The sequence below is a fragment of the Colletotrichum aenigma genome (assembly GCF_013390185.1).
Source record: "Colletotrichum aenigma strain Cg56 chromosome Unknown KSG_Cg56_contig06, whole genome shotgun sequence".
Taxonomy (NCBI): domain Eukaryota; kingdom Fungi; phylum Ascomycota; class Sordariomycetes; order Glomerellales; family Glomerellaceae; genus Colletotrichum; species Colletotrichum aenigma.
The window spans coordinates 1,554,673-1,580,496 of record NW_023500912.1 but is presented as its reverse complement, the minus strand read 5'-3'; the positions used below and the strand labels follow the sequence as shown (position 1 = coordinate 1,580,496).

General features: G+C 54.1%; 6 protein-coding genes across 6 annotated transcripts; 1 reads left to right on the top strand and 5 right to left on the bottom strand.

Moving 5' to 3' along the window:
- Positions 1-4,095: 4,095 nt before the first annotated feature.
- Positions 4,096-5,555, bottom strand: SSO2 (Protein transport protein SSO2; the record flags this gene model as incomplete). Its single annotated transcript, XM_037324719.1, has 3 exons — positions 4,096-4,388; positions 4,439-5,221; positions 5,282-5,555. 3 exons carry the CDS (start codon positions 5,553-5,555, stop codon positions 4,096-4,098), a joined length of 1,350 nt encoding a protein of 449 aa, XP_037176529.1.
- Positions 5,556-10,610: 5,055 nt separating this feature from the next.
- On the bottom strand, positions 10,611-11,646 carry CGCA056_v009471 (MEMO1 family protein; the record flags this gene model as incomplete). The annotated part of the gene is made up of 2 exons (XM_037324718.1): positions 10,611-11,412; positions 11,486-11,646. 2 exons carry the CDS (start codon positions 11,644-11,646, stop codon positions 10,611-10,613), a joined length of 963 nt encoding a protein of 320 aa, XP_037176526.1.
- Positions 11,647-12,060: 414 nt separating this feature from the next.
- CGCA056_v009470 (uncharacterized protein) lies at positions 12,061-14,270 on the bottom strand (the record flags this gene model as incomplete). Its single annotated transcript, XM_037324717.1, has 4 exons — positions 12,061-13,084; positions 13,135-13,223; positions 13,278-13,791; positions 13,843-14,270. 4 exons carry the CDS (start codon positions 14,268-14,270, stop codon positions 12,061-12,063), a joined length of 2,055 nt encoding a protein of 684 aa, XP_037176527.1.
- A 1,532-nt stretch (positions 14,271-15,802) lies between these two features.
- Positions 15,803-17,414, top strand: CBH-1-2 (Exoglucanase 1; the record flags this gene model as incomplete). Its single annotated transcript, XM_037324716.1, has 6 exons — positions 15,803-16,408; positions 16,467-16,555; positions 16,601-16,801; positions 16,862-17,105; positions 17,172-17,308; positions 17,357-17,414. 6 exons carry the CDS (start codon positions 15,803-15,805, stop codon positions 17,412-17,414), a joined length of 1,335 nt encoding a protein of 444 aa, XP_037176699.1.
- Positions 17,415-17,568: 154 nt separating this feature from the next.
- On the bottom strand, positions 17,569-19,351 carry lsdB (Lignostilbene-alpha,beta-dioxygenase isozyme III; the record flags this gene model as incomplete). Its single annotated transcript, XM_037324715.1, has 5 exons — positions 17,569-18,228; positions 18,286-18,423; positions 18,474-18,850; positions 18,924-19,047; positions 19,133-19,351. 5 exons carry the CDS (start codon positions 19,349-19,351, stop codon positions 17,569-17,571), a joined length of 1,518 nt encoding a protein of 505 aa, XP_037176698.1.
- Positions 19,352-24,150: 4,799 nt separating this feature from the next.
- PNG1 lies at positions 24,151-25,597 on the bottom strand (the record flags this gene model as incomplete). The annotated part of the gene is made up of 2 exons (XM_037324714.1): positions 24,151-25,009; positions 25,059-25,597. 2 exons carry the CDS (start codon positions 25,595-25,597, stop codon positions 24,151-24,153), a joined length of 1,398 nt encoding a protein of 465 aa, XP_037176696.1.
- Positions 25,598-25,824: the final 227 nt, after the last annotated feature.

Sequence of the window (25,824 nt, the reverse complement as noted above, 5' to 3'; positions counted from 1 at the left end):
CGCATAGTCGCAGTCTTGAGGACAAACGACGACATAGGCGAAGGTTCGCAGCCGCTAGAGTTGTGCTTCAGAAGGACAGTCTGGTAGCGATGGAGCGGAAACTCGATAATGCTCTGCGTCTTTACAGGATGGCTGAGAACCGTTACATCTTGTAAGGCCCTTGTGGTTCTTCGTTTCTCATAAGACGCTGACTTTGGACCTTTGCGTAGCAAGACATGTGCTTCCATAAACGCTCATCGACTTCTCCCGCCCCTGCAGAAACCCGACACGACCGATACTCCATCGGAAAATCTCTCGACCTCGGGGGATGATGCATTCAGATCTCTCAGACTTAGCAAGTCATATCTTGGGAAACAGTCCAAGCCAGACTTCACAGCAATCTCCAAAGGCACCACCCTCCTCGGCAGACTTCTGTTTGGTCTCGGCCATCAAACCTGTCACATTTCCATTCGCACCCCAAATTGGCTCGGAAATACTGTGTACTCTGTGATGGCCCAGCAGAGTGTGTCAGGTTGGCAGCTAAACTTATCATCTGACGCGGTGGTAGACCTAATTCCATATGGCGTTCTAAACGCTGCGGTGAACGACGATGTTCTCGCCTTGCAAAGGTGTCTTCAGGAAGCAAATTTGACGCCGTATGTTCACAACCAAGACGGCTGTAATCTACTAATGGTAAGTGTACCGGAAGGCTTTCTATGCCCTTTAAGGACCAGATCTTCTTTTTTGATAGTTTTGCTCCCCAAAATTCACTTGGAAGTATGCTGTAGAACGCGGCGCTGTCGAGATATCACGATGGCTTTTGCGCGCCGGTTTATACCCTGGATCTTTCGGTGAATGGTCAGAAACATCGAGTAGTAAGATTTCAACAAGTTTAATTGCCAGGTGAGCGACACAAGATTCCCTGCAAATATGAATCTTGATAGGCTGGCGGAATTCGAAGGACTCCACTAGAATGGCTGCTGTTTGATCCCTGGCATTCCGACATACTCGAACGTAATGTCCAAATCTTAAGGATTCTTATGGACTACACGCCAGACATCGCTGAAGAGGATGATGAAATATGGATCCTGATAGTGTTGGACAGAACCTTTGAGCAGTATCGCCAGATTCAAAGGATCATGAGTCCTGAACTGCCCTCAGCACCGCTTCCATCTAGGCTGTGGCATTGCTGGAAACTGTTGTCGGAGGTGCACTGTACTTTCGGGGACGTTTTGTGCCTACTACCAGAAATTGAATCTATCACCACTGAGGTGATCACGTCTTTCCATATCATTTCAAAAGAGAGCTTCGCCCTTTCGCATCTGGTTGGGCTCGGAGTAGGCTGGGAGCTTTTGGAATCAAACGGCGAAGCACCCCATCTCGAAACGGAAAGCAGTTACCATCACGTTCTCGGTGAAATTGCAAAATTCAAACCTGGAGATTTGTCAGAGAAGTTAAATACAATTGAGAGGAAGACATCGCTTGTTATGATGCTCTGGGTCATAATGACTGAGTTTCATTCACATTCTCCTCAGGATTTTGACTGCATCTTGCAGTCAGCTATAAGGTCTTGGGTAAACATATTATACACCAATGGGGTCAACCTTTCGGAGTATGGCCACAGAGAAAGGTGCTCCAACTTTTGTGGTCGAGAGGGAAGAATCCCATGCAGGATTCAAGAGGCGGGTCATTGGTATACCTATTTCAGAGTTGTTGGGATCACATACGGGGCATTGCCTGAACAGTGGAAAGTATGGTGGTCCGTCTATGGCCTGGAATATGCCGGGGACTTTTGGCGCATGGTTGAGAACCCGGTCGTCAGCATCCCCGGGGGTTGGAAGGATGATTTTGACTCTCCTGGGAAGGTCAGAGAAGAGGACCTCGTCCCGTGGGATGATGAAGAGATGGAACACTGGATTGTTTGGTCTGAATACCGCAGAATTAGACCTCCCTGCTAGGAAGTTTTCTTTCGTGTTCGCGCGGGCATGGTCACATATAACTTCGGGGGCGTTTTGAATACTCGCACGTTGCTACTGAGATAGCCGCTACAAACTGAGGCATCTTGCTATTGCAAGAACAAATAGATGACAAAAGCTGCATTTCGAACCGAGTCTAACCTGTGTTGTCGATCCCGCCAAAACCTTAATGTCAAGAAATGGTCCTGTGAGTGCGACCATGTAGGTCGCGCCCCTGCTCAACTTAATCGTTTGACCAGCACCATATGCAAGGTTATGCATCAATTAAACGAACGAGTCCCACGACGCTCCGGCACGACTCTTCGAAGTGCCCGGGATGAGCATCAGGAAACACAAAGATGCGTCGGGCGGGGTAACTACCATGGGCTACGTTACGGAGTGGGTAGCTCGAGAAGCTTGAGAGGAGACCAGACTCAGTGACAATATGGCTCTGATGTACGTTGGGTGCGAAAAGTAAGATCACAGTTGGCTCTGTGTCTTCTGGCAGAACTCCATGCTAGATCCCCAAGAAGTTGCGGAGGGGTGCGCTGGACATCGGACTCATCCCGCCTCTGAATCTGGACCTTTGAATCTGGAGCGCTCAACTCCCACGAAGCTCTATGAAATACAATCTCCCCACCTCTGACTCGAAGAATACCCCCAGTGAATAAACTATCAGAAATGACCATCGCGCGGGACAAAAAACACACCAGTCCTCAAAGCCCCCAACCACCCACTAATACCCACACGCAAGAGACCCAAGAGACTCCCATCCAGACTTCTCTCACATTTCGTCACCTAGAACCCCCAAGAAGGCATTCGGTCGCAACCCCCTGCCGCCCATTGCGCGATCAAACAATTCCAAACCCCATCAAGATCCCCTTAAATAGATTCACACTAGCCTGAGGACATGCTGCGCAGTGAGCAACTAACACAAAAGAACATCATCCTTAACAGCAAGCGTTTTTCCTTTTCCAAGGAGCCACAAATGCAACAGTACTTTTGCATTGTTTACACCTCACCGTTAATACTGTGAATCCACTGCCATCACCTCAGCTAACTCCCACCTCTCAAAACCACACTTCGCGCGTATCCGTCCAAATACCCACAAACCTCCAAACCCGCGTGACGGACATCAGAACCCATCACAATCCCCAACACCTCACCTAACTCACCTTTTCTCCCCAACCATCAGTCCATTCACTCACTGCGCCAAAATACGACAAAGGGCCTTTTGCCATGGTTACAGGACGCCCATTGCCCAGACTGGCTCGGGGAGGTGTATTGTTAGAGAACCAACATTCTGGAACTCCGCGTTCTTTATAAAGAAGCCTTCCACCCCAAAGACCCCAAACCTACCCTGGTACCTAACCAGTTCATGCTTTGGGGGCCATCACAAAGGCCTCGCTTCCCAGGCGCAATCCGTCTTGCTTTGCCTCTCACAGACACCACTCACCTCCAGACATACCAAATCCTGGCCTCTCCAGGCTGTCATCTCACGACATTTCACTTGAAAACAAAGACTCTTCAATCATATTAATAATGTCAATTCGGAACCAGACTATATTTACTCGACATGCCAACGCCCAGGATGCAACAAAGCAAAGAATTTTCGCGCCAAAACAGCTACCATGCCCCCTCTCATTCATAGAAGGGAATATGTTGAATCCAAAAGACGCGACGCACTTTCACAGACAGCAAGAAAAAAAAGTCCAACATGGCAAACAGTAAAAGAAAGTCTGGTTACGGGTGGGTATACAAAGAAACACCCTATACGAAACAATCCTTCTTTTGTTTTGCTTCCTCACACAGGGAAAAATATCAAAATCCCCAAGGCCTGGGTTTCCCGGGATCCTTTCCCCCATCATCTGCTCTCTTCCCTTTCCTTGGTTTTGTTATTCCATCCAAGCCGGAAGAGAGACGCATGTGTGTTTACTGCTGCAGAAGTAAAAAAGAAGTTTTGCCTTCCCTTTGATCCAGTCCGTCTATAAAAAGGCGAGTAACTCTTATGGTGGTAAACGGTTATGAGAAATCGATCCAGACGTCAAGTCGGAGGGACGGGTTATACGGGATAAGGAGACATGGCGGCCCCTCGAGGCGGCCGGTTAAAGGTGGTATGGAGGTATATTTTGTACAGTGTCGGAGAGGCAGGGTTTGACGTCTAGTTGCGGACGGCGGGCATGTCCCACTTTCCACCAACGCGGGGGACGACAGCGGCGTCTTGTACGGCGTCGGGGCTCCACGTGGCGCCTGGTGTGACGATTCGGCGCATGATGCGGCTGATCTTTTGCGGATGGACGGAGCTGACGTCGACGGGTACGCTGTTGGAGAAGGCGGGGAGGGAGCCGAGCTCGAGTGAACGCTTGCCGGCGGCGGGGGCGGCAGCGGTCTGGCCGGGCTTGATGACGGCGAAGTAGATGGCGACGACGGCGGCGATAATGGCGATGATGAGGACTGGGCTGAGTTAGTGGCAAATTGGAACATAGCCTCGCTGGAGCACTTACCGCAGATGCCCAGGCACCACCACTTCTTCTTGCGGGTCTTGCGCGCGGTGTTGACGGCCACGCCAATCTCCTGGTTACCCTTGTCGAGGTTCTCGACGACCTCCTCGCCCTTCTGCTCGATCTGCGTAACGGCGGCCTCCTGCTGGACGACGAGGACGTCCATGTCCTGGAAGAGCTGGGCCAGCTCGACCATCTGCTGCTCAATCTTCTGCAGGGCAGCCTGGCGGTCCTGGACGGCAGACAGCACGGCGTTGGCCTGCTGTTGGCGACCGGACTGCATGACGGCCTGCTGGAAAATCTGGGCACCGGCACCGGCATCCTCCACAGCCTCACGGACCTCGCGCTCGTCGGCGTCGGGGCGCACAATGCGGTACTGACGGGCCATCTGGTCCTGGGTGCGCTTGCGGAACTGCGACTCGACCTGCTGGTACTGCTGGATGGCGCCCTTCAGGCGGCGGTCGACGCGGCCGACCTGCGGCGAGTTCTTGGGCGTCTGGCCTTCGGGAGTGGACTTGACCTGGCGGACGCGGTCTGTGAGGGAGCGGTACTGGGTCATCGTCTCGGAGGAGAGGGCGTCGAGCTGGCGGGCGGTGGCGGAGTTCGCGGAGGTATCTGCGTCGGTGAGTGTTCGCTCTTGCAGCATGCGGAGCTGGTTGAGGTTCTGCTCGATCTGGTCGATGCCTTGGTCGATGGATCGGCACTCGTTCAGGATCGCGTTAGGGTCGGAGGACTGGCCGAAGCCGCCGGCGTTTTGGGCGAGGGATTCCATCTCGACGTTCGTTCCTGCGAGGGACGCGTGTGAGCGATGCGAGCGAGGACGACCGTCGCGGTCTTGGAGCATACCGTATTGGTCCCTACCCATTTGTGGTCCGTTGTTATATCTGGATCCTCCGTAGGGAGACGGCCCTGAGCCGAAAGACTGCTGGGGAGGGCCTCTCATGGGGGCGCCGTAGCCTCCGCCTCCTGAAGGGGAGTCATCGCGCTGGTCAAAGGGGTTTTGACGACCACCGTATCTGTCATTAGTTGAGTCTGTTAGTCTACCGCGGGAGAGGTCGTATTCGTCGTCGTGGGCGCCGTCGGCTCCTGAAGACAGAGAAACGTACCCGTACTGTGCCATGATGTTAGTTTCGGCTTCGGACACCGGTGGAGGACTGGATTAGGAGAGGTAGGGAGGTGAGGTCGAGAGAAAGGCGGTAGAGTGGTAAAAAGCAAGCAACACCATACAAATGCAACGCAACCAGGCTGAAGCAAGAATGAATGATGTGCAGAAAAAGGTTGGTGATCGATCCAAAGTCAAAATGATTGTGCTTGGGGGGGGTTTGGGTTGGGTTGCGATTGCGGAAAAGGGAGCGGCCGGGTGGAGGACATTCGACTTCGAGAAGGGGGGAAGAAAGGCCAGAACATGTGCCTTGTGGCTCTGGGGGGTTTGGCACAGCGCGACACACAGAGAGTCAGGCCAATGGCAGAGAAAGGCACGACGCAATGCAACGTCGGTAGGGCAGGGCAGTGGGTGCAATGGGTGCAATGGGTGCAAAGGGACTGGGAGAGAACAGGAACAGGGCGGCGGTCGAAACGCCGGAAGTGCGAGGGTTGGGGTGAAACACTGACACTCATGGCTGCTTCTGCGAAGCGCGTAGGCTTCTTCCTTGCGCGACGACGGGGCGATTTTTCAAAGAGGATTGATTTCTCGCAGTCTCGAGGTGTCGTCGGTCGCGCGACGCAAAGGAGAGAAGCTGGATCGATCAATGCCTTTTTTGTCTTTGTGTTTTATTTCTTTGGTACGTAGATCGGTTGACAGGCAGGCAGTATCGATGAGGTAGGTGGTAGAAGCAATTGAGTACGGGCAGAATGGGCTGTTTCCAAGGAGGGAGATGAGACGGATTTTGTCGACAGATGGAATGTTGCAGTGTCCAAGAGTGACAGCGTAACGGCAGCGACAGCGATGAGAAGACGAGAAAAGGTCTTGGTGTCTCTTTTCGGTGGTGGATGTGGATAAAACAGAGAGGAACCAGGAGACAGGGAAAGCGACGCTGGGCCGGGGGTGGCTCTCTTTCTCTCTGTCTGGGTGGATGTGGATTGTTCAGGGGACGAAGCGAGACGAGGCGAGGAGGTGCGAATGGGCCGGGCCACCTTTGGATTAGATTCCACGTTGGATTGATTGATTGACTGATGGTAGTGCACTGCTGCTGCTGCTGCTGCTTGCTGCTTGGCTGTTGCTGCTGGGTTCAGTGCTGGTGCGCGGGAGGTGTGGCTTGAGGCGCTTCTTTGTAGCAGAAATTCGAATTGTCTGTGAGCAGCTGCTGGGAAGGGGGGGGGGGGGGGGCCCTGGCTGCGGAATGATCGCCGTTTAGGTAGCGAGAGATGATGGAGGGTCCGTGTTGATTATGAGAGGCAGCCGTTGCAGAGGGCTGGTTTATTTTTGTTCGTATTTCGTCGTCGTCCTTTTCTTACTGATGGCCGTCGTCGTGAGTAAGACTGCTGCAGTATGCTGTAGTTTGTTGTATGTTGTGTTGTCCTGAGTATGTACTTATTCGTGGTCGAGTAACTTTTGATGGTTCGAGATACTTGGCACCTACCAAGGTCCAAAGTGGTGACAGTGACAGGGGCAATGCAACACACGCAAGAGAAAGGGGCGCGGATGCGTGCTGCGTGCTGCGTGCAGGAACTCCTCCCAAGAGCGAGGACGGTCCCAGACTCCCAGTGGGTGGTGTCTCGACTCAGGGCAATTGCAGCGCCTCTGATTGGTCGGCGGGCGGGGCGATGAATGGACCCTGAAGCTTGGACTCCCCTACTTGGACTACCTTCCGCGAGTTGTTACTTCGTCGAGTCGCTGCTCTCTTTCGGGTGTGGTGTAACACGCCCGAAGCGAATAAACTTGAGGCGCCGCGCGGGAGATGCGAGGACGAGGGCCCGATCAGTTAATGCGCCAACCCCAAAAAAGGCGATTACTGGTGACGTCGGGCGACGGTTGCTGACTGAATTTCCCCCTCCTTTTCTCTGTTAAAGAATGAGGTGAGGCCTGTGCAACTTTTGGCTTTTGGTGCTCCGTTATGCCTAAGCTGCTTGCTTTTGCTTGCTTTCCTGACTGTATTGCTCGCTGACTGACCGTTCGTGCCAAGTGTGCAAATGCAAAACCCAGAGACTCCAGAAGGCTAACGCTGCTGAGGTGCTGATTGAACCAATGCACAGCCTGCCAAAGGTTGCTGAACTTGCGGCTTCGAGCGGTCTCGTGACGACACTGCGCCGGCAAACTATCGATGGGCAATGGCGGAGGGAGGAGGCAACTTTGAGCCTGCTGCTGCAGGGATGTCGTCGACGGCCCAAGTCGTGAGCGAATCGAATCGCGTCCCGTCTGGCCGCTTCTGCGTCGCAGCGTCTTTTTTTACCGGCCAACGAAAAGCCGCTGCTGAGGGTGCCGTTGAAACTCACGCACGCAGATTGCTGTCCAATCAGGTCTCCTGACAATACTGGTTCGTTTCGCTGGATTCCTTTTTGTTTCCTGCGCTGCTGGCGTGCGGATGGTGGTGCACTGCGTGTTCGTGTTGGCCCGCAGTGGTGATGCCTGGCTTCAATGCCTTCGGTGGTGTGTGTGTGGACGGGTCGGGTCGATCAATGCCCACGACGGTCGTTGTGAGCGAGTCGAATCAACCACCTTCACCTATCTCTGAGACGTTGGCTTTTTTGCTTTTCCAATCGGTTGATTGGACCTTTTTTTTTGCTTTTCCAATGACTGTCGAATGGTGGTGACTGTGTGTTTCGAGCGGTGGGCGGGCCCCAGAAAACAAGCAACACCAAGAAACCGGGGGCAGTGGTGATGCTGGAATTGAAGACTGGGTGATGGAGAAACACTTCGAGGGAAAAATTGGGAAAAGGAATAAAAACCAAGAAGGCCCCGTCAGCAATCCAGAAAATGGGAACGCCGCCTCTTAAACCATCCACACACACCATCTCATCTACAGCTCCTCCTCCCCCCAAAGAAGGAAAAGGAAAATCAGGCTGGGCCAGAACGGAACAAAAAGACCCAACCCAAATTAACACAATCCAGTCAAGAGAATCCTTCCTGCCACTGTGCTGCAGCAGACTGCAGCAGCGGCAGCTTCCTACACCTACCATCACACCCCGCTCTTCAGCTTACGGTCTCGGAAAACCACCAAAAGAGCTAAGGCTACACGAAGAAGAAGAAAAAGAAAGAGGCTTGCCATCTGCATGTGTTGTCTCCCCCCCTCGCTTCACCTCACCCCTCCAGCGCCCCCCCAAAGTTCCGTCCGTCTCCGTGGACATGTGTCTGTCTGTACAGCTGAGCTTAGCCTCACCCTCACCCAAGACTTCAAGCCAAGCTGGCCATCAGCTTCTCCGAAAAAAGGTGCGGGAAACTCTGGAGTTTCCCCATCATCCGTTATCCAATATTTCTTCCGCCCGGGAAGCAATGATGATGTAGCCAGAAGCTCCCAAGAAGAACCCCGACGTCAGGAACACCACAGAAAAAACACCCCCGGCTGCTCACCTTCCTTCGCCTACTTTTAGACTCGGTCTGCTGCAAGCCGTAAGCTCATCGGTCCCCATCGTCAGCAGGCTGGGCGGGTTCGAACTTGCCCGCGAACGGCTAAAGCCCACCCGACCAGCTAGTTCTCAGCCCCGTCGCCGATGAAGTTGATCCCCGCCATTCCGGGGGTGTATCCGTACGTGCAAACGCAGGTGCCTGACAGCTTTGCTTACTATGGAGCTTCCCATCAAATCCACAGCCGCACGAAGAGGCGCGGGTTAACAAGCTCAGCTCGCCAAGGACATCAATACAAAGTCCTACGGAGTTTTTCCACCCTACGGACACACAGCCTTCCACACCGTCCCATTTACATCGACCGGCCGGCTACCAATCCCGCCTCACACCTGCGCCTTCCGCCGGGACGAAGCACTTCCTACTGGGTGCTCCCTTGGAGAGTGCACCATGAATCCGCTGCAGTCCGGCCTCAAGCGGCGGTCCAGATCCTTGGCCCCAAGAACTCTGAATTGTGCCCTCTTCAGAGGACTGGGAATATCCCATTTGGACACTCGTTGCGCCAAAGTCAATGCTGAGCATTCTTCTCAGAAAAGGGAAAAGAAAAAAGAAGAAATCTTGTTCGCTGTCGGCGTTGGCATCGCCACGACGCGCGGGGTACGCCAGTATCTCCGAGGAGGGGGAAGCAAGTCTGCCTTCCCATCTCCTCAACTTCCTCGATGAAGCTTTTGATCACACGTTCCGTTGCTCCTCACCTTTCCACAAAGTATCCCAAGAATACCCAGACAAAACCCGCAATGCGTAGCCCTGCCAACTACCCAAGACCGCTGCTGACTACACCACATCCCCCCTCCATCCCTTGGCGCAGGGAGGAAAGGCAACGACGGGTTCCATAGGGCTGTGCAGCATTCACCCACCAGGACCTCCCCTCCCACACCCGTGAAAAGATCTGAGCTGCTTCGTCATCCCGAACGGGACAGCCAACGGCCCTTCCCCCTTCCCCGGCTGCATAGTACGGAATATCGGCTTGAATAAGATCAGATCCGAGCGGCGCCGTCGTGTTCATGCGAGCCGGGCGGCGGCCGTTTTACTTATACCACGCCAGATCTGGCCTTTCGTCTCTTTTGGGCCGTGTGCGACGGTCGTGGTGTCTTTGAACTCTGTGGTGACTTTGGGACGAAATGTCGTCAGTGGTTTTGCTCGACGGATTGCGAGACCACGTGCCTACCAAGTTGTGAAGTATGTCTGCGGTATGGAAAGCTGAGGCTGCTTCGGTGGTCTGACGCTACCGTGCTCTCGGAACTGGTTTGCGCTCACAAACTCGGCTGAAAAGCTCTGGCGAGCTCGAGTTGTCGAACACGAGAAGACATGTTACCGATTAACAAGAATCCGGAGAAACTCTCTCAATCTCTCTTGTCTGTTCTGAAAGAACTAGATGCTGCATGAGCACACAAACCCCACCATCGCATTACACAGCGACCAAAAGCTTGTCTCTTCAACTCCTCTGCGTGTCATGCTCTCCCTGCCATATCGTCGGTTTGAAACCCGTGTCTAAGCCACCTCAGAAAACTCCTTCATGCCACACACGCCTGAACCATCCCCTTCCCAACCTATTGAACACCATAACCAGTAAACTCCTTATTACTCAGCAAGCCTTCTCGCGATACTCCCCAGCCCTCATACCACAGCGTACGCCGAGACATAACTCACGCTCGAGTCGCTCGGCTCCGTCACCATGCTGCTCCGCTGGTACTGCACAAACTTGAACACCGGGTGCCCCTCGCCGAGCTCCTCCAGCGCGGCCATCGTCACCCCGATCGGGTGCCGCCCGCAGACCGTGTTCTTCGTCTGCTTCAAGTTATCGTAGAAACTACTATGCTTCCCCGTCTTGATCGCCTCAATCGCGAGGTCGTCCACCATCTTGATCGTCTCGTGGATCGGCGGCCCATCCGGCGCGCTGTACCCGCGCAGCCGCTTCATCCCCTCCACCGTGCCGTCGGGCGAGTACACCGTGTAATCAAAGTGGCTGCCCCAATGACAAAAGTCCGAGCTGACAATAAACGCGTTCTCGGCGTCCTTGAGGTACGGCGCGAGCCACTTCCCGACCTCCTTCTCCTCGGCCTTGTTGTTGTCGCCGACGAGGATCGGGACGACGGGCGGGAAGTTGTCGGGCGAGCCGAAGGTCTGCTCGAGGCGCAGCCAGAGGTAGGGCAGGTGCATCTCGAGCGAGTGCTCCTTGTCGTCGTTCCGGACCGGCATGTCGGCGACGCCGTCCCGGGCGCGGATCTCGGCGGTGACGGCCTCGTCGACGCGCAGCGTGCCCCAGGGCGTGCCGTAGTTCTTGTACGTCGTGACGGCGACCCCGCGGAGGTAGTAGGTGTGCGAGGGCCCGAGGAGGAAGACGCGCTTGGCTTTGGAGAGGTCGAGGGCCTTGTAGGCCCAGGCTGCCGTCGGGCCGGAGTAGGAGTAGCCCGCGTGACTGGCGAGATGCCCGGGGTTAATCGTCTGGCAGTTTTGATGAAATAGTTGGCACGGGAAAGGAAGAGACTTACGGCGCGATGATGACCCTGGCGCCGGGCACAGGCAAGCCGTCGCCGTCAATCTGGTCCGGGACGTCGGATAAGAACCCGTCGAGCTGCTTGGACAGCCTGTTCGGGTCGCCGGTGTACCATTCGCCCTGTTTTCCAGGCCGACGTGTGCTGCCGGAAGCCATGTTTGCGTGTTGAATGGAAGTTTGGTAGAGTAGACCTCTGCGCGTGAGAGATTGATCGTAGAAACCCACGAAATGTTGCTTGCAAAAGGGTGCAGCTGCCAGAGAGCTAGAGCATGGGAAGTAGCAGACAGCTGAGTGACCTGATCTGCCCCTTGCCCCGCACTGCGGGAGCTTGAAGCATATCAGGGCGGGCTATGACGAATGCGCGGGGGGAGCTCCTGCCCACCTATGGCGGGGTACCCAGTGGGGCCGGTAAAGCCGCCCGGCCTGCCCCGAGATGGCCCGGTTTTAGCGCCGACGAAGCCCCTCCGCAGCGCTTAAATTTCCAGGGTTGTGACCGTCAACTCAGAAGATATGGGGAAATCTTTGTTGGGCCAGAGATAATGAGAGAGCGAGTGAAAGAACCGAATGGCTTCAATCAATCCAACTGCCAGGCATGGTAACTCTCGGCGCCTCCACAGTCCTCCAGAACTCCCCCGCAAAAGCCTCCCACTCTACCAACCATCGAACACTCCAATCTTTGACGCGAGGGCCGTAGTCTAGAGCGATGATGCGAATGGGCATCCAGTACCTGTCGCTCTGGTCGAACTCCGCGTCGACAGCGTTCATCCACGACTCTTTGCTCGGCTCTTGTAGCTCATTGCGTACTGTAACTCGAGAAGCGTTGATCGCGTCGCTGTCGAATGCGCCTTTGATCTCTGGGCACAGCTTCTGAGCCGTCACTTCGCCCTTCCCATACTCTGACAAGTCCACGCCCGCTTCTTGTAAATCCTGCAGCCACTGTCCAAGAACACGCTGGAAAACGCTATCCCACTTCGAAATCGGGATCTCGGGCGCCAAGCGGCACAAAGCGCCGCCCAGTAGGGACATCAGAGGTGTCCCTCTCCAAACCGGCACCCGGAACCAGTCCCAAGGCACGACCGTCTCCACGCCGTGCAAGTCTTTGCTATTCGCAGACTCGACCGTCTCGATCACGACGTCGCTCCAGGCATCCGTGTACGACCGCGCCCGGAAAGCCTTCGGGTCGTACTGGAGCTCGTCCGCGAGCCTCTTGCCCAAAGCTATCGCGGCAGAGTGGACCAGCGAGAGCTTCTCATTCACAGACTCGCGTGTGTCCGCGGGCGTGACGGCCTTGGTGGCGGGGTTGAGCAAGCGTCTGTACGTCGTCGCGTCGCGGACGAGAAACGAGCCGAGGCGGACGGCTTCTGCGCGGTCTCTTATCGGGAGACGTTGGTAGTTCCGCAGGAACTGGGACTGGTACACGCGGAGGAAGTCGTCGCTTTGGGAAAACTCGGCCACGAAGTTGAAGAGGCGCTTGACTGTGAGAGTGTCTGAAGTATATGCGGCCGACTCGAATAGAGCGACGAGGGATGCATGGTTTTCGTCATCTGCTCCGGTGAAGTTCTGACGGGAGACGACTATGGCGTCTATCGGATTGCTGGCTCCAGGATTAGAAGATTCACTGGTTTGATGAGTCGAACAACTTACTAGCCATGCTTCTCGCGCTCATCATCGGCAGGCACACCTTTTCTGATGAGCATTTCGCAGACCTCCAGCCTCTCCTCTTTAGCGGCGAGCTGGGTACGTGTAAGCTTTCAACCCCGTCGAGTACATTTCATTTTAGTACGCACGTATAGTAATGAGCGGCCCGCCTCGTTCCTATCGAAGGGCGAGGCCTGTCCCGTTCTGAAGAGTTTTGTCAACTCTCGGATGTCCCCTTTCTCAGCAGCTTTAAAGACAGGCGCGGTCTTCGGTCGAATGTTGTAAGAGTGGAAGCGATACTGCCATCCTGTCCAGCGCAATTCTGTGACGCGTTGAGACCAGGGGATTTGTAGGGACGCGATCCATCCCTCGTCGTTTCGTGAGCGGCGGAATGTATATCTTCCAAATAATGTGGTTTCGAAATATGACGGCCAATGACGACGTTTTTGCCCCTTCTCCGTTTGACCGGAATTATCGTCCTTGTGAGAAACTACAGTGCCGGAGGACATTGCGTCTATCATGGGCAACGACTCAGCTCTCATCATCTGGACCACAGCCTGCGCCGTCTTCTGTATCACATCCTCTTGACAAGCAATGCTATATTCTCTGACGCGATTCGATGTTTGGTTGACAATGATCTCTTCGGATAACTCAGCTTTAACCCTGCGCACTCATATCAGCAGATGCGCCGTCACAGAAGACCACGAAGCTTACAGGTGAAACATGGAAATCGCCAGCTGCATCAACTCCATCGCCCAGGCAAGCTCGCTTTCGAGCGCCGCCAACTCCTCCTTCTTGAGGGAGATGATCTTGAACGAGTTGACATGGCGCTTCAGCTTACTTTTCGGCCGCTGGACTAAGGCGCTCATCTTCTCAACGTGCGCAAGGAGCGCTGCCTCGGCATTGCGGACGTGCTCGAGGCACTGCTGGGCCGTCGGGCGCGCGCGCAGGTCGGGGTGGCGCGCGAACTCGTCTTCGATCTGGCTGATTATCTGCTTGAATAGTTTCAACTTGTGAATGCGTGATTGGAGTTCTCGTGGGACCTGTTTGACTTGCTCCCACAGCTGGATGGCTTGGACGATTGCCTTGCCGGCGCCCACACCAACTTGGACAAAGGCAAACCCACTTGCTGCTATCTCCATGATTCGTTCGCAGGTATATTAGAACATTAAGGGTGTACAAGTTGAGATTCGTGGGAATATGCTGTGAGAACTCGTTCGCTAGCCCCAAGACGTTGCACCTGATTCTTGAGGATCAGAGTAAGAAATGAAGGGTGAGAGGCATCATGCCACAAAACCTGCAATTGAATGTCGAGAGACCTCCTTGGGGTTTCGTTTTCTACTCCCGTCGTCTTCGTTGAAGGAGTTGGAATCGTCTTGCAACTCCCAGAAATGTTGCATTTTGGCTTTTCAACCATGGGCCAGAAGTCTCCAGCATATTCCAGGCCGTAAATGAGACACCATAGCTTCTGGCTCAACATATGGCATCGTCGAGTTGGAAGCAATGCGACTCAAGTAAAGAGGCCCCTGTTTGATTCAATCTAGTTGCGTGGCTCTCAGTTAACCCGTTAAGCAATCCACTGCTTCGCCCCTCGACAACACATCAATGATTGAATATCAAGAACCAAACTTTTAAACTTGCATACTTAGATTAAGCTGAAATGCCACGTTCTCAGTGTTGAGTAAGCAAGCAGACGTGCGACAGGTTGTTCGCCACCAGTGGTTCGCGTTCCACTCCTACCTGGTTGCATTGTTCTCCGACCCCACCCCCTGTCTACTCCCTGAGTGGCGCGGTCAATTATTCACTGCGATTCAAACCCGCCCCAAGGAGATGAAGTCGAGTGGCTGGGAACATGAAGCCTCATTACTACTCCGTTATCCAAAGAAGTGAAAGGGTGTAAGCTGTCCACCCCTTAAACATAAATGAGGATTGTTTGTATGTTCAAATATCTGTCACACTTATCAACGCAAAATTTATCAAAACGAGCTGTCAAGAAGCCATTGCTCCCACTTTCATTCACTACCAAATGCCACCCAAGCTATAAGGTCTTGGGGAGCCGACCTGAAAGAGAGTTCTTGGAAACGCATTAATGACAAGTTCAGCAGGTATGTACTAGGTATTGAACAGATGAAGTCAGTTTTCATTGATGCTGATGAGCCATGTGTTCTAAAGGAATTTGTTAAACGCGTGGGTTTTCTGAAACGAGGCGAACCTTGACCTCTGCCAAGAATGCAGCCTCCTGTCAAGTCAATACGTAGGGAGCAGATGAATGCAAAACCAGGCGGGCTTTGGCATACTCGGACTAGACCGACTCCCACGTCAGCAGCCATCAGATCTGTAGCCTGGTGCTTGGGTGCAGGGCAACCACAAAAACATCCAGAAGGAGGAACTCCCTCCGTAGAAGCCATTTCTTGGTCATCAGCTAATGCACATGATCAATACCTGCGCCCGATCAATGTTGACAAACTCGAATTGCTCATTCTATGTGTGCGGGCCTTTAGATCCCCGATCAGCGAAGCATGCGATTATCATAAGGGGCACAGGATAGAGAGATCTCCGAGATCGAGGTCAAGGCAATTCATATAAATGCCTCAACGATCGTAACTTGATTGTATTCCCATACGAAGGTCCCATCATGACCTTGTCTTCCACCCAGCTTGACCACACTTGAATCATGCGCCAAGTGCTCATCCTCTATTCTCTGGCGCTTCTCGCCGAGGCGCAAAAGGTGGGCGACCTCCAGCAAGAGATCCATCCCAAGCTCTCCTGGAAGCAATGCACCAGCTCCACCTGCGAAACAGTCCAAGGTGAGATCACCATCGACGCAGAATACCGCTGGATCCACGTCGTCGACGACTGGCACAGCTGCTTCGAGCGCCAGGAGTGGCAGACGGACTACTGCAACTCGACGCAATCGTGCACCGAGCGCTGTGCCGTCGACGGTGCCTACTATCCTGGCTATGGTATTGTTACCAACGGCGACTCCCTGTCCCAGCAGTACGAGACGCCGATCGATTTCAGCAGGAGCCGAAACTCTAGGGTGTTCCTGATGGAGGAGAGCGGGGATAAGTATCAGACGTTCTCGCTGCTCGGGAACGAGCTGGCGTTCGATGTTGACTTGGGCACGGTGCCGTGCGGGTTGAATGGGGCGTTGACGTTTTTGGCCATGGACGCTGATGGAGGACTGGAGAGATATGAGGGGAATAAGGCGGGTGCGAGGTATGGGACGGGGTATTGTGATGCGTCGTGTACGAGATCGGGGAGATTCGTTGGTGGCGAGGTGAGTCCTTCCTGGTCATTGTCAGTGAAAGCTATGGGTAATACTGACGTGTTTCCAGGCCAACTTTGACGGCTGGCATCCGTCCGCTTGGGATCCCCTCCGAGGCGAGGGCAACCGCGGCGCATGCTGTCCCGAGTTTGATGTCTGGTAAGAGTGCCTTGATTCGTGGTATGGCATGGCTCATCGTCGTAGGAACTCCAACTCCAGAGCTTTCCAGACGTCGTCCAAGATTTGCAGCCGCATAAACTCCTATGCCATTTGCGAAAACGGAGCTTGTGGCGAGGAACGCCTGCGGCAGTGCGACAGTGACGGCTGCGATTATAACCCATACAGGCTTGGTGTCACGGACTTTTACGGGATCGGAGGGGACGTGGATACGTCGAAGAAGTTCACGTACGAACTCTTCGTGCTCTTCTCTCACTGAGAAATATGTCTGAGCTGATGTTTCTTCAGAGTCGTTACTCAATTCGCGGAGGATAAGATCACCAAGTTCTTCATCCAGGATGGCAAGAGAATCGATGCTTCATCCCCAGCTCTGCCGAACTTTCCTGACGTCAATGGGTTGAGTAAGGATTATTGCCGGGCCAAGACCTGGCAGTTCAGCGAGCCGGATACATTTGAGGCTCTTGGAGGCGTGGCCCGCCAGAACGACATCCTACGCCGGCCTATGGTGATGGCCTTGTCCATCCAGGATGATGTACGAAGCCTTCTTCCTTCTTTCCAAAATTCGAGTTTGGAACTGAACTGATGTGGCATCGTCCAGTACTATGCTTGGAACCTTTGGCTCGATTCGACCTACCCCGTCGACAGAGGCAATGATCCTGGCGGAACTCGGGGTCCTTGTCCATGGCAGGAGAATAACCCGAATGACTTGGACGTGCAGTGGGGTTGGTCCAAAGCGTAAGAATCGTTCGTGCCTACTGGAGGGTTTGACTAATCCTGGTGTAGCAAGATCGCGTGGTCCAACATCCGCTTCGGGCCTATTGGATCTACTGTCAATATTTGACCTCGGGATGGTGTCCGATGGGATGGGGAATTTTCCAATACGATAGAATTAGTAAAACAAGCCGTGTGTATGGCTTACGCTATCGTGGTGGATTTCTCATGCATTTTAACACAGCCACCATCTCGAACAACCCTCATTTAGACCTAGACAGTCTTTACCTCAATTCCTTCGCATCGACCCAGTTCCCATGAAGCCCTGCTCTCAGCCTCATGGGCACTTTAACCACTGCCGCCGCCTCCGTGAACTTCCGCGTATCAATAACGTGCAACTCACTAGACATGGTCTTGTAATTATTGACCAGCACCACCAGAAACCCATCTCCCTCAGCCGCATCCTCCCCCCTCGGCACAAACACCGGCTCCTGAACCATGTGCGTAGACCCAGGATAATACACCTCCAACTTCCCCGTCTCGTGATCCAAGTGGCCCAGCGCGTTGTACAGCGGGTGTCCGCCGCCGAGCACGGGCATGATGGCCGCAAAGTCGGTCCCAAGCGACGGGTCCATCATGTCGAACCAGCTGTGCCGGTGGGCCTTGGTCGCGAAGCGGTCGTCGATGCGCGGGAACTCCATGTCGTGCTTGAGGATCACCGTCGGCTTCGGCAGGTCGAGCGAGTGCTCCGTGGCCGTGGGATCGAACTCGAAGCGGACGTACTCGGCGTGGATGTCGTGCGGGTCCGGAGCGTTGCCCTCGGCGTCGGGCCACCAGAAGAAGACGTTCTTGTCGGTGAGGGGGAGGTCGAAGACGATTTTGCCGGCGGGGGTTTCGTAGGCGTTTGTGGTGTGGCCTGGGAAGGCATTTGGTGCGCGGAACCACTGGAAAGTCGTCAGTCAGTCTGTTAAGTGGCAGGTATCAGAGTGATTCGTGCTTACCTTGACATCACTGCCTTTGGCTCCGCGTCGGGGCAGGACGCCAATGTAGATGGGGACGTTCGAGTCCCATTGCCAGTGCTCACCTCCGGCTTTTAGTCTCTCGATGTCGCATATCTGAGGTATCATAGGAAATAGAACCTGCGAATATAATTAGCAAAGTGATGAGGACCCGGTTAACTTCGACATACCCAGTTATCCGTCACCGCAAAGTCATGAATCATCCCAACCACCGGCGCTATCAGCCACACTGTCTGGTTGAACTTCCCATCTGCGTCAATACTGAAGTAACACACGTCGGGCGTTCCGTCACCCTTGGCCTCATACCCAAAGCACACGAGCTCGCCCGTGACAGGGTCCAGCTTGGGGTGCGCAGTGAAAGTCAGGCTGGGCAGCTGGCCGTCAAAGTCGCACGGGCCTTTGGTCTCGAGGGTGACGGGGTCCATGAGATAGGGTGCGGCGTCCTCTTTGATGGCGAGGAGAGATTTGTTGAAGTAGTAGATGTTGGTGTTGGCCGTTGTGCGAACTTTGAACTCTACTGCGTCGGTGTATTTGTTGCGGTATTTTCCTATGAGCAGTTGGTGTTAGTGTATTCAGGCCATATAAGTGAAGATGCAATCAGGCGAGGAGTTGATAAGTACCTGCCAGCGCTCGGTTTGCTTCTCGTTCTCGAACGAATTTCTCCGTTCTGACGTATTTTTGCTGGAAATCAACGTTGCCGTTGTGGAAGCTGAAAGCTGACACATTTCCGTCGCCATTAAACCACTACACAAAATAAAACAACAGGTTAGCAACAATACCAGCCAGTTAAAATTGAAGGAAATTTTGTTCATTGTTCATTCAAGCTTACAGGATCATTATCAATAAAGGGAGGAAACTGCGGATCCGGCATGACGCGGTAGAAAGTGCCGTCCAGCTCGGTTGGCACAGTCCCGGCAATCTCGAGGTTGCGGACCTCGCCCTCGAACCGGCACGGCTTCATGAAGCCCGAGAACTGGGGCCGGTCGGGGAAGGATTTGGAGGGTGGGGCCGTGGCAGCCGCCAACGAAGCACGGAAGTGGCCGGCCATTTTTTTCTGATGTGAGCGGAAATCGGTGCTGCAGCGATACGAAATTGGCAGCTATCGCAACGCAACGTAACGAGAGCGAGAGCGGAAAAGCGACGAGGTGTGGGTGGGAAAGACTGGAAGGTGTCCAAAGCTCCTTATCAACATCCGGGGGGTGGTCGGTTGTGCTGGCTTTGCCTGTGTCTTGAGGGAGCGTCTTCTTAGGTTTGATTCCGTGGAGGAGAGAAAGTCTAGCTTTTTAAAGTATTCGCCTCCCTTTTGAGTCGTTGTTCTCACAGTCCGGGGTACGGGCATTTTTCTGGGCGAAGGCACCGCCGCGGGTACTCCCCGCGTTGCATGCTGTGGTGGACATGCCGGGACCCCACACTCCCCGCCGGCGGCGGCTAGCCCCGTGGGGACACATGGTGCCAAGCTACACTACATCGGTCAGAACTTGCGATTTTCTTGCCCGAGTGTGACGGCTCCCACCGAGTTTTGGATTATGGATGACGGGATTCGGCAGAGTCTAACGGCAACTCTGCCTGTCTGTTTCCCTCTGCACATGCCTTTTTGCCATCTCATTGCATTGAGTGATCTGCGTTGCTGAGACCACCGGATCGTCCCATGATTTAGTTGTCGGGGACCGAAACCGACCCGAGCTAACTACGAGAGACTCGGCTGTTCTGAGAATGGAGCTATAGAAGTGAGGTCCGCGGTGATGCCCAGACTGGCTTGACCATTGAGTGAGATGCCATTGGTTCATCTGGGTGAACGGTGACCGGGGCCGATTCCTATCTCCCCGGCCCGGCCGTGTAAAGTCCGCGGGACCCATATCTGTCAGCGGCCCGGCGGACATCTACGGCCGTGCAAGGCCGATGGCAGTGATATAAAAGTCGGGACCAAGCACCAGGCTACAGTATGCTCCTCTTTCATATTTTGTAATTGGATCATCTGCGAGTTTTTGACGGCGGCAGCTTCATAACAGGACTAAGGAGCACACTATGGTCTGTACTTGACATGTGGGAGGTTCAGCAAGCAGTCCGTCAGAAATACCTGTTTTTTGAACTGTGTCACCATCGTGACTGAACTGGTCGCAGAGTTGAGGAGAATGGTACTGATGGATTACCTGATACTAACATATGTGAGATGGCACTGTGATAATGTGTCACTTTGCGTTACCAACGTCCTAACCGCATATAATGTGAACCACGCAAGGCCACAGCACTGAGAGCAACTCGTCAATTTAAAGATCGGTTCCGAAAATATTTGTGAATACAACATGCTGCAGTCATAATGATCTGACACAGTGACTTGGAAAGAAAAGAAATCATTAAGAGAGAGCAAATCCCAACAAGGATTTTTAACAATGCAAATTAATTCCAGTGAATATTGCATACGGAAACACCGTGACAGCGAACCAAGATGGAATAGCTATCGATTGCAGCAAGGACGTAATATATGATACCGGGTTCTAATACTAAGTAATCATTGATTAAGTCAATCCGGAAACACCGAATACATGGTACGCGTACATTTAATGTGTAATGCTGCTCGAATCACACGATCTGAGGAAAATATGTAAGTTACAAGAGACAAACGCACCTTTCAACCAACACAACACCAAGGCCAAAACCTCGCTGAAAATACCCGCACAAAGATGACGAACACCATCCTCTCTATTCGTACGATCAGAGCCCACCTGTGGAGGTCCCCGAAAGACAGAAACTCTGACATCCACAGCGCACCCCTTTCTTCTGCCCATCCTCATCAACCCTAACCCCCAGCCGAGAAACGCCAAAACGCCAGACACCCAGGAACAACTTCGCAAAAGCCCCATAGAAAGCTTAACCCCGACAAGCTTCAAATGTGTGCCCGTCTTACGCCCTCTCTGCGTTAACGCCATCAACCACGTAACCACATCCAGCACATCCTCATTCCCCCCCCCCCCCCCCCTTCCCGGGCCAGGCTTCGTATTTGGGAATAGGCGTGACGGGGGCAAGGAGAATACAACCTTACACACTTTTTTCTTAGTCTAGTGTAGGTTTTGGTCTCGGGTACCTGATTGCACCATCAACCGAACGATCTAACATCGGACCAACCCCATTTTCTCTTCCATCCTGGCACATACACGTCTACCTACCTACCCGTGCCATCACCGAGAGAGAGAGAGGGAGAGAACACGCGCGGGCGCGCGCGCGCGCGCGTATGAACCCACATCACGACCACCACCCCGGCCCCTTCATTTTACTGTACCACACTCTTGGGTTTTGGTTTGCCAAAACGCCACGGATAGACAAGCACACAAGCCACATTGGAAACCCAGCTCCAGCTAGCGCATCTCCCGTTCGGCAAACCACGCTGCAAAGCTCCACCCCGAGGGAAGAAAAAAGGTCCCCCAGCTCCAGTATCCCCCACATTCCGACCCAGTTCCTCGTCATCCTCCCTTTCCCCATTGAGTACTCCCGTCTGGTCAGTGGGCTGGCTCCCTTTCCTTTTTTTTTCTCTTTAATGTCGAGGAAAGGGTAGAAAACATATGATCGACACAGAAACCGCGTGGTATTTTTTTTTTTTGTTCCTTCGGACAAGTTTGCGAACCCGAGGTCCAGAATTATCCCGACTGGGGCGGCTCTTTCTCTGTAATAAGTTTCGGATCCGAGTATAACACGTGACACAGATCGAGATATCCGCGCGGGAATTCAATACCATCGGCGCCTGCGTTCCTTTCCCTTTCCCAGCCGTGCAAAATTGCCGTTGGCCGTAAACCACCACCGCGGCTTCCACCGCAAGCTTCACGCTTGGCTGTTCATCCCCCCAATCATGCCAATAAAGCCACTCACCACTAGTCCAACACTTTAAACCAAACCTTCTCAAGGTGATAGATAGTTAAAGCAAGAGGAACGAACACCTACCTCCTGTGAAATCTATCCGAACCACAACCTCAGACACACAACCTCCCCTCGATACCCCACACACACACACTCTCTCTTACATGGCAGCAGCATATGTGTATATGCAGCTTTTGCACTGCCGGATTGCCAAGCCGCCATCCGGCGCCGACTTTCCATCAATCTGTGTCGCATTTTGGGCAGTTCCCTCTGCCTTACTGGCCTACGTACCTCCGCCGGCGAACGGCGGCGGCGGCTGTCCTCCTCCCTAAGTTCCTTGCCCGCCCTGCTGACTACATCCTGACCGAAGAAACAACGCCCTCATCCCCAATTCCCGCCTTTCATCTCCTAGCCCTGCGCCCATCGAAAACCTCCCTCCATCCCTCCCACAACACGTGCCTCCGCCAAGACCGCCTGCTCACGACATGAAATGATGCTCACCGAGCTTGCGCAATCCCATCAATTAACCTGCCCCGAATCTCCAAGGCCAAGACATCACCTAGCCTCCTGTCTATCAACGTTGTGCACCATTACCTTGCTGCACATCTCCCATGGTAACACGTAGGGCCGTCACAGCCAAGACCCCTCCCTCCCCTCCGCCCGGCCAAGCCCGGCCGTTCCTCACCTGCACGGCACGCAGCAAAAAAAAGACCACCAAAACCGTCGCAGCTATTTGAGAAACCAAGAAGATCCCTAAACCAGGAGGGCACCCGCGCCAAGCGAGCCAACAGCAGCAGCCGGCCAAGACGTCCTAATCCCAAGAATAAACGGGCAAAGGCGGCCACGGTCCACGGAGCATCAAACATTGGATGAAAACAAGAATTAACCGGGGCGCCTTTCCGTCGCCTTCTGAGCTTCAAACCCGTCTTGGCTCGTTTTGCGCGCTGACTAACGAAACATGGAATCCACACTCGCCCCCTCCCCGACGCAGCACAGCTGGAGTGGAGATCGTCAGCACGTCAAGCGGTTTGCTCACCGACAAATTGACTCAATCATCACCAGATAGTGCAGTGCAATGATGTAACAGTTGAAAACGTTGGGTTGATTTTTGATTTTTGCTTCTAATCCTGCGGACATGGCTTGTTCAAGCTCGCGGTCCGAAGCCTCCCATCTTCTCGCCCGTCTCAATGGAGCAGGCGGAGAATACAAAGAATTTTTTTTTTAAACTTCTTCGACTCATCAACTCCATTCGGCCAGATACAAAATCCATCTGGTGCCCATCGTCGCTCATGCAAAAGATTCGAAGGTGCAAGACAAGCCAGCACACGTGTAGCTCCCTGAACACCCCCCCAGGAGGAGCTCGGCGTCGTTATTTGGGCGAGCCAGTACTGTCCGCGGCTCCAACTCCCGATCGCCGGCTCTCTCGCCTTCCCTCTGACCCCGTGACGCGCGGGGTTGGTTGTATATAAAATGACCAGGCAAGCCCTGCCTTTCCCATGGTTGCGCCTTGTGCCGCCAGCTTCCAGCGAACATCCAAGTGAATTTTTGAACAAAGAAAAAAAGAAGTGAAACAAGTAAATGATTTGGTAGTAGATACAGTCCGTAATCCGAACCCGAGAGACCCAGGGGGTATCGATAGGTTGAAAGTGACAGTGGAGGTTCGACGGAGGCGTTGTGGTTTGGTACGTAGGCACGGAGCGCCGGTCTATAATGCGTTTTTTTCGATGTATCGAATTTAGGTAGATTAGACATAGAAAATATTATCATTGTCCTGATTGTTGGTAATGCACAGTCGTGCAACGCGCCGCTCACCATCGTGGGCGAACGGCGGACGACCATGAGGCCGAGAGGTGAAGGACCAGGCACCCGCTGGGTATCTTGAAAAAATGTAGCGGATATTGCCAGGTCACAGAAGAATTGGCCTCAGGTCGGCGAGACGTTGGTCGGGTTCAGCCGCCAGTGGATCAAGTAGTCTTCGCAGAAAATAGAGCTGACACTTCAGTGGTGTTGGTTCGGGTTGTGCGGGGGGAACTGGTTATTCCTCGCGCGGGCTTGGGCCGCAAGGTACTCGGCGGATCCAGTCGTCTGGCGACCAGGTTGCTCAGCGGGAAGCTTGGTGTCCTCGCGCCTCTGCTGAGGCTGCGCGACAGGGACATTGGTTGAAGGGCTGGGCATGCCCGGAACGAGGTCGGTGACGGCCTGGGCGATGGACTTGATGACGTATCCACGGAGCTCGCGATCTTCCCTGCTGTCCTCCTTCTCGAGTCTGAATCGCTCATCCTTGCCCATGTTCTGGCGGCGGATATTCCTGATCTCTTGCAGGATATAAAGAAGGACTTCCTCGGGGCACCTGTTCCTCTCAGAGGCGTGTTCGGTCTTGCGGACGTAGCGTCTGGTGACATCGGTGGCACCGTCGATTGAAAAGGCGATGCAGTAGGACATCTTCTTGCCCCATCCGTCGGTGTAGAGTCTCGGGTTGTCCCAGGCTTCCTCGCAGGCGTCGACGTGAACCCATCGCTTCTGGTGCTCCGAGTAGACCTCGGTCCAGACGTGATCCTCGGCGTTCCATACCCAGCGGACTCTGCCTCCGACGGCACGGCAGAGCATGCTAAAGCAGTTGGCCCACTCGCCGACACGGCCGCGGCGGGTCTGCAGTAACCTCCACACATCACCGTACCTCGGGAAGCGTTCGTAAGCACCGCATTCGCCAGCAGAGCAGCGGTAGAGTTCGACTCGGAGTGCGCCGCAGGCACTCTCATCGGGTGTCGGCGCAGTCATGCCTTGGGCGATAGTAGGCGACATGCAGACGGGGCAAGGGGGGTTGTTGACCCATGTGAAGAATGATCGCTTGAACCATCTGGCAAGGAATTAGAACAGAACGGATGGATCCGTGTGAATCAACTTACCTCAGAAGTGCCCGGATAACGCAGTCTTGGTAACCCCAGGTAGCCTTACGTCCATCACCCATACTCATGGCCTCGGCCTGCATTACTTGGCACTCCTCCTCGGCTTCACCGTAGATCCGATCGAGCGGTATGCACTGCAGGGCCTCATCCAACAAACCGGGGTTCTCGTACTTGGTAGGGGTCAGAGACAGGCTGATGAGGAGGTTGCGGAATTTTTGAGAATCGCGGTCGCCAGCGGCGGGAGGAGTAGGGACGATAGGGAGATGGCGGATGGAAGAGTAAGCAGGTGGTGTTGGTGTCATGGATCCAGTGTTGCTGTGGGAAGTTGAGGGTCTGCCGGGAGAAGCGAGACCTCGGAGGTTGGCGCTGCTCGCAGATTCTCTAGGCTGGGGAGTGCCTTGACGAGAAGAGCGGAAGTCGTTCATTCGCTTGTCGCGGAGGAGAGACTCGAACTTTACCCTCAAATCCCGAGCCCACTCCTCGCCGTAGTCCTCGCCGTTGCCGTTGGGCGGGCCAGGCGGGTATCCGTTTCCAGCCATTTTGAAGTTGTCGTCGGTGGTAGGGAAGAGTGAATGTCGAGAGTGTCGAAGGGGGGATTGGATAGAGGAGAGTCTTCGACAGAACTCTCCCAAAAGGTCGTCAAAGACGGATTGGGTGGTGTCAGATCAGGGCGGCGAGTGAGTTGGCTAAAAGAGTGGATGTGGTGGGAATCGCCGGCGAAGAGGCCACGGTCGTCGTGTGAATGATTCGTAACGTCGTCGGAATC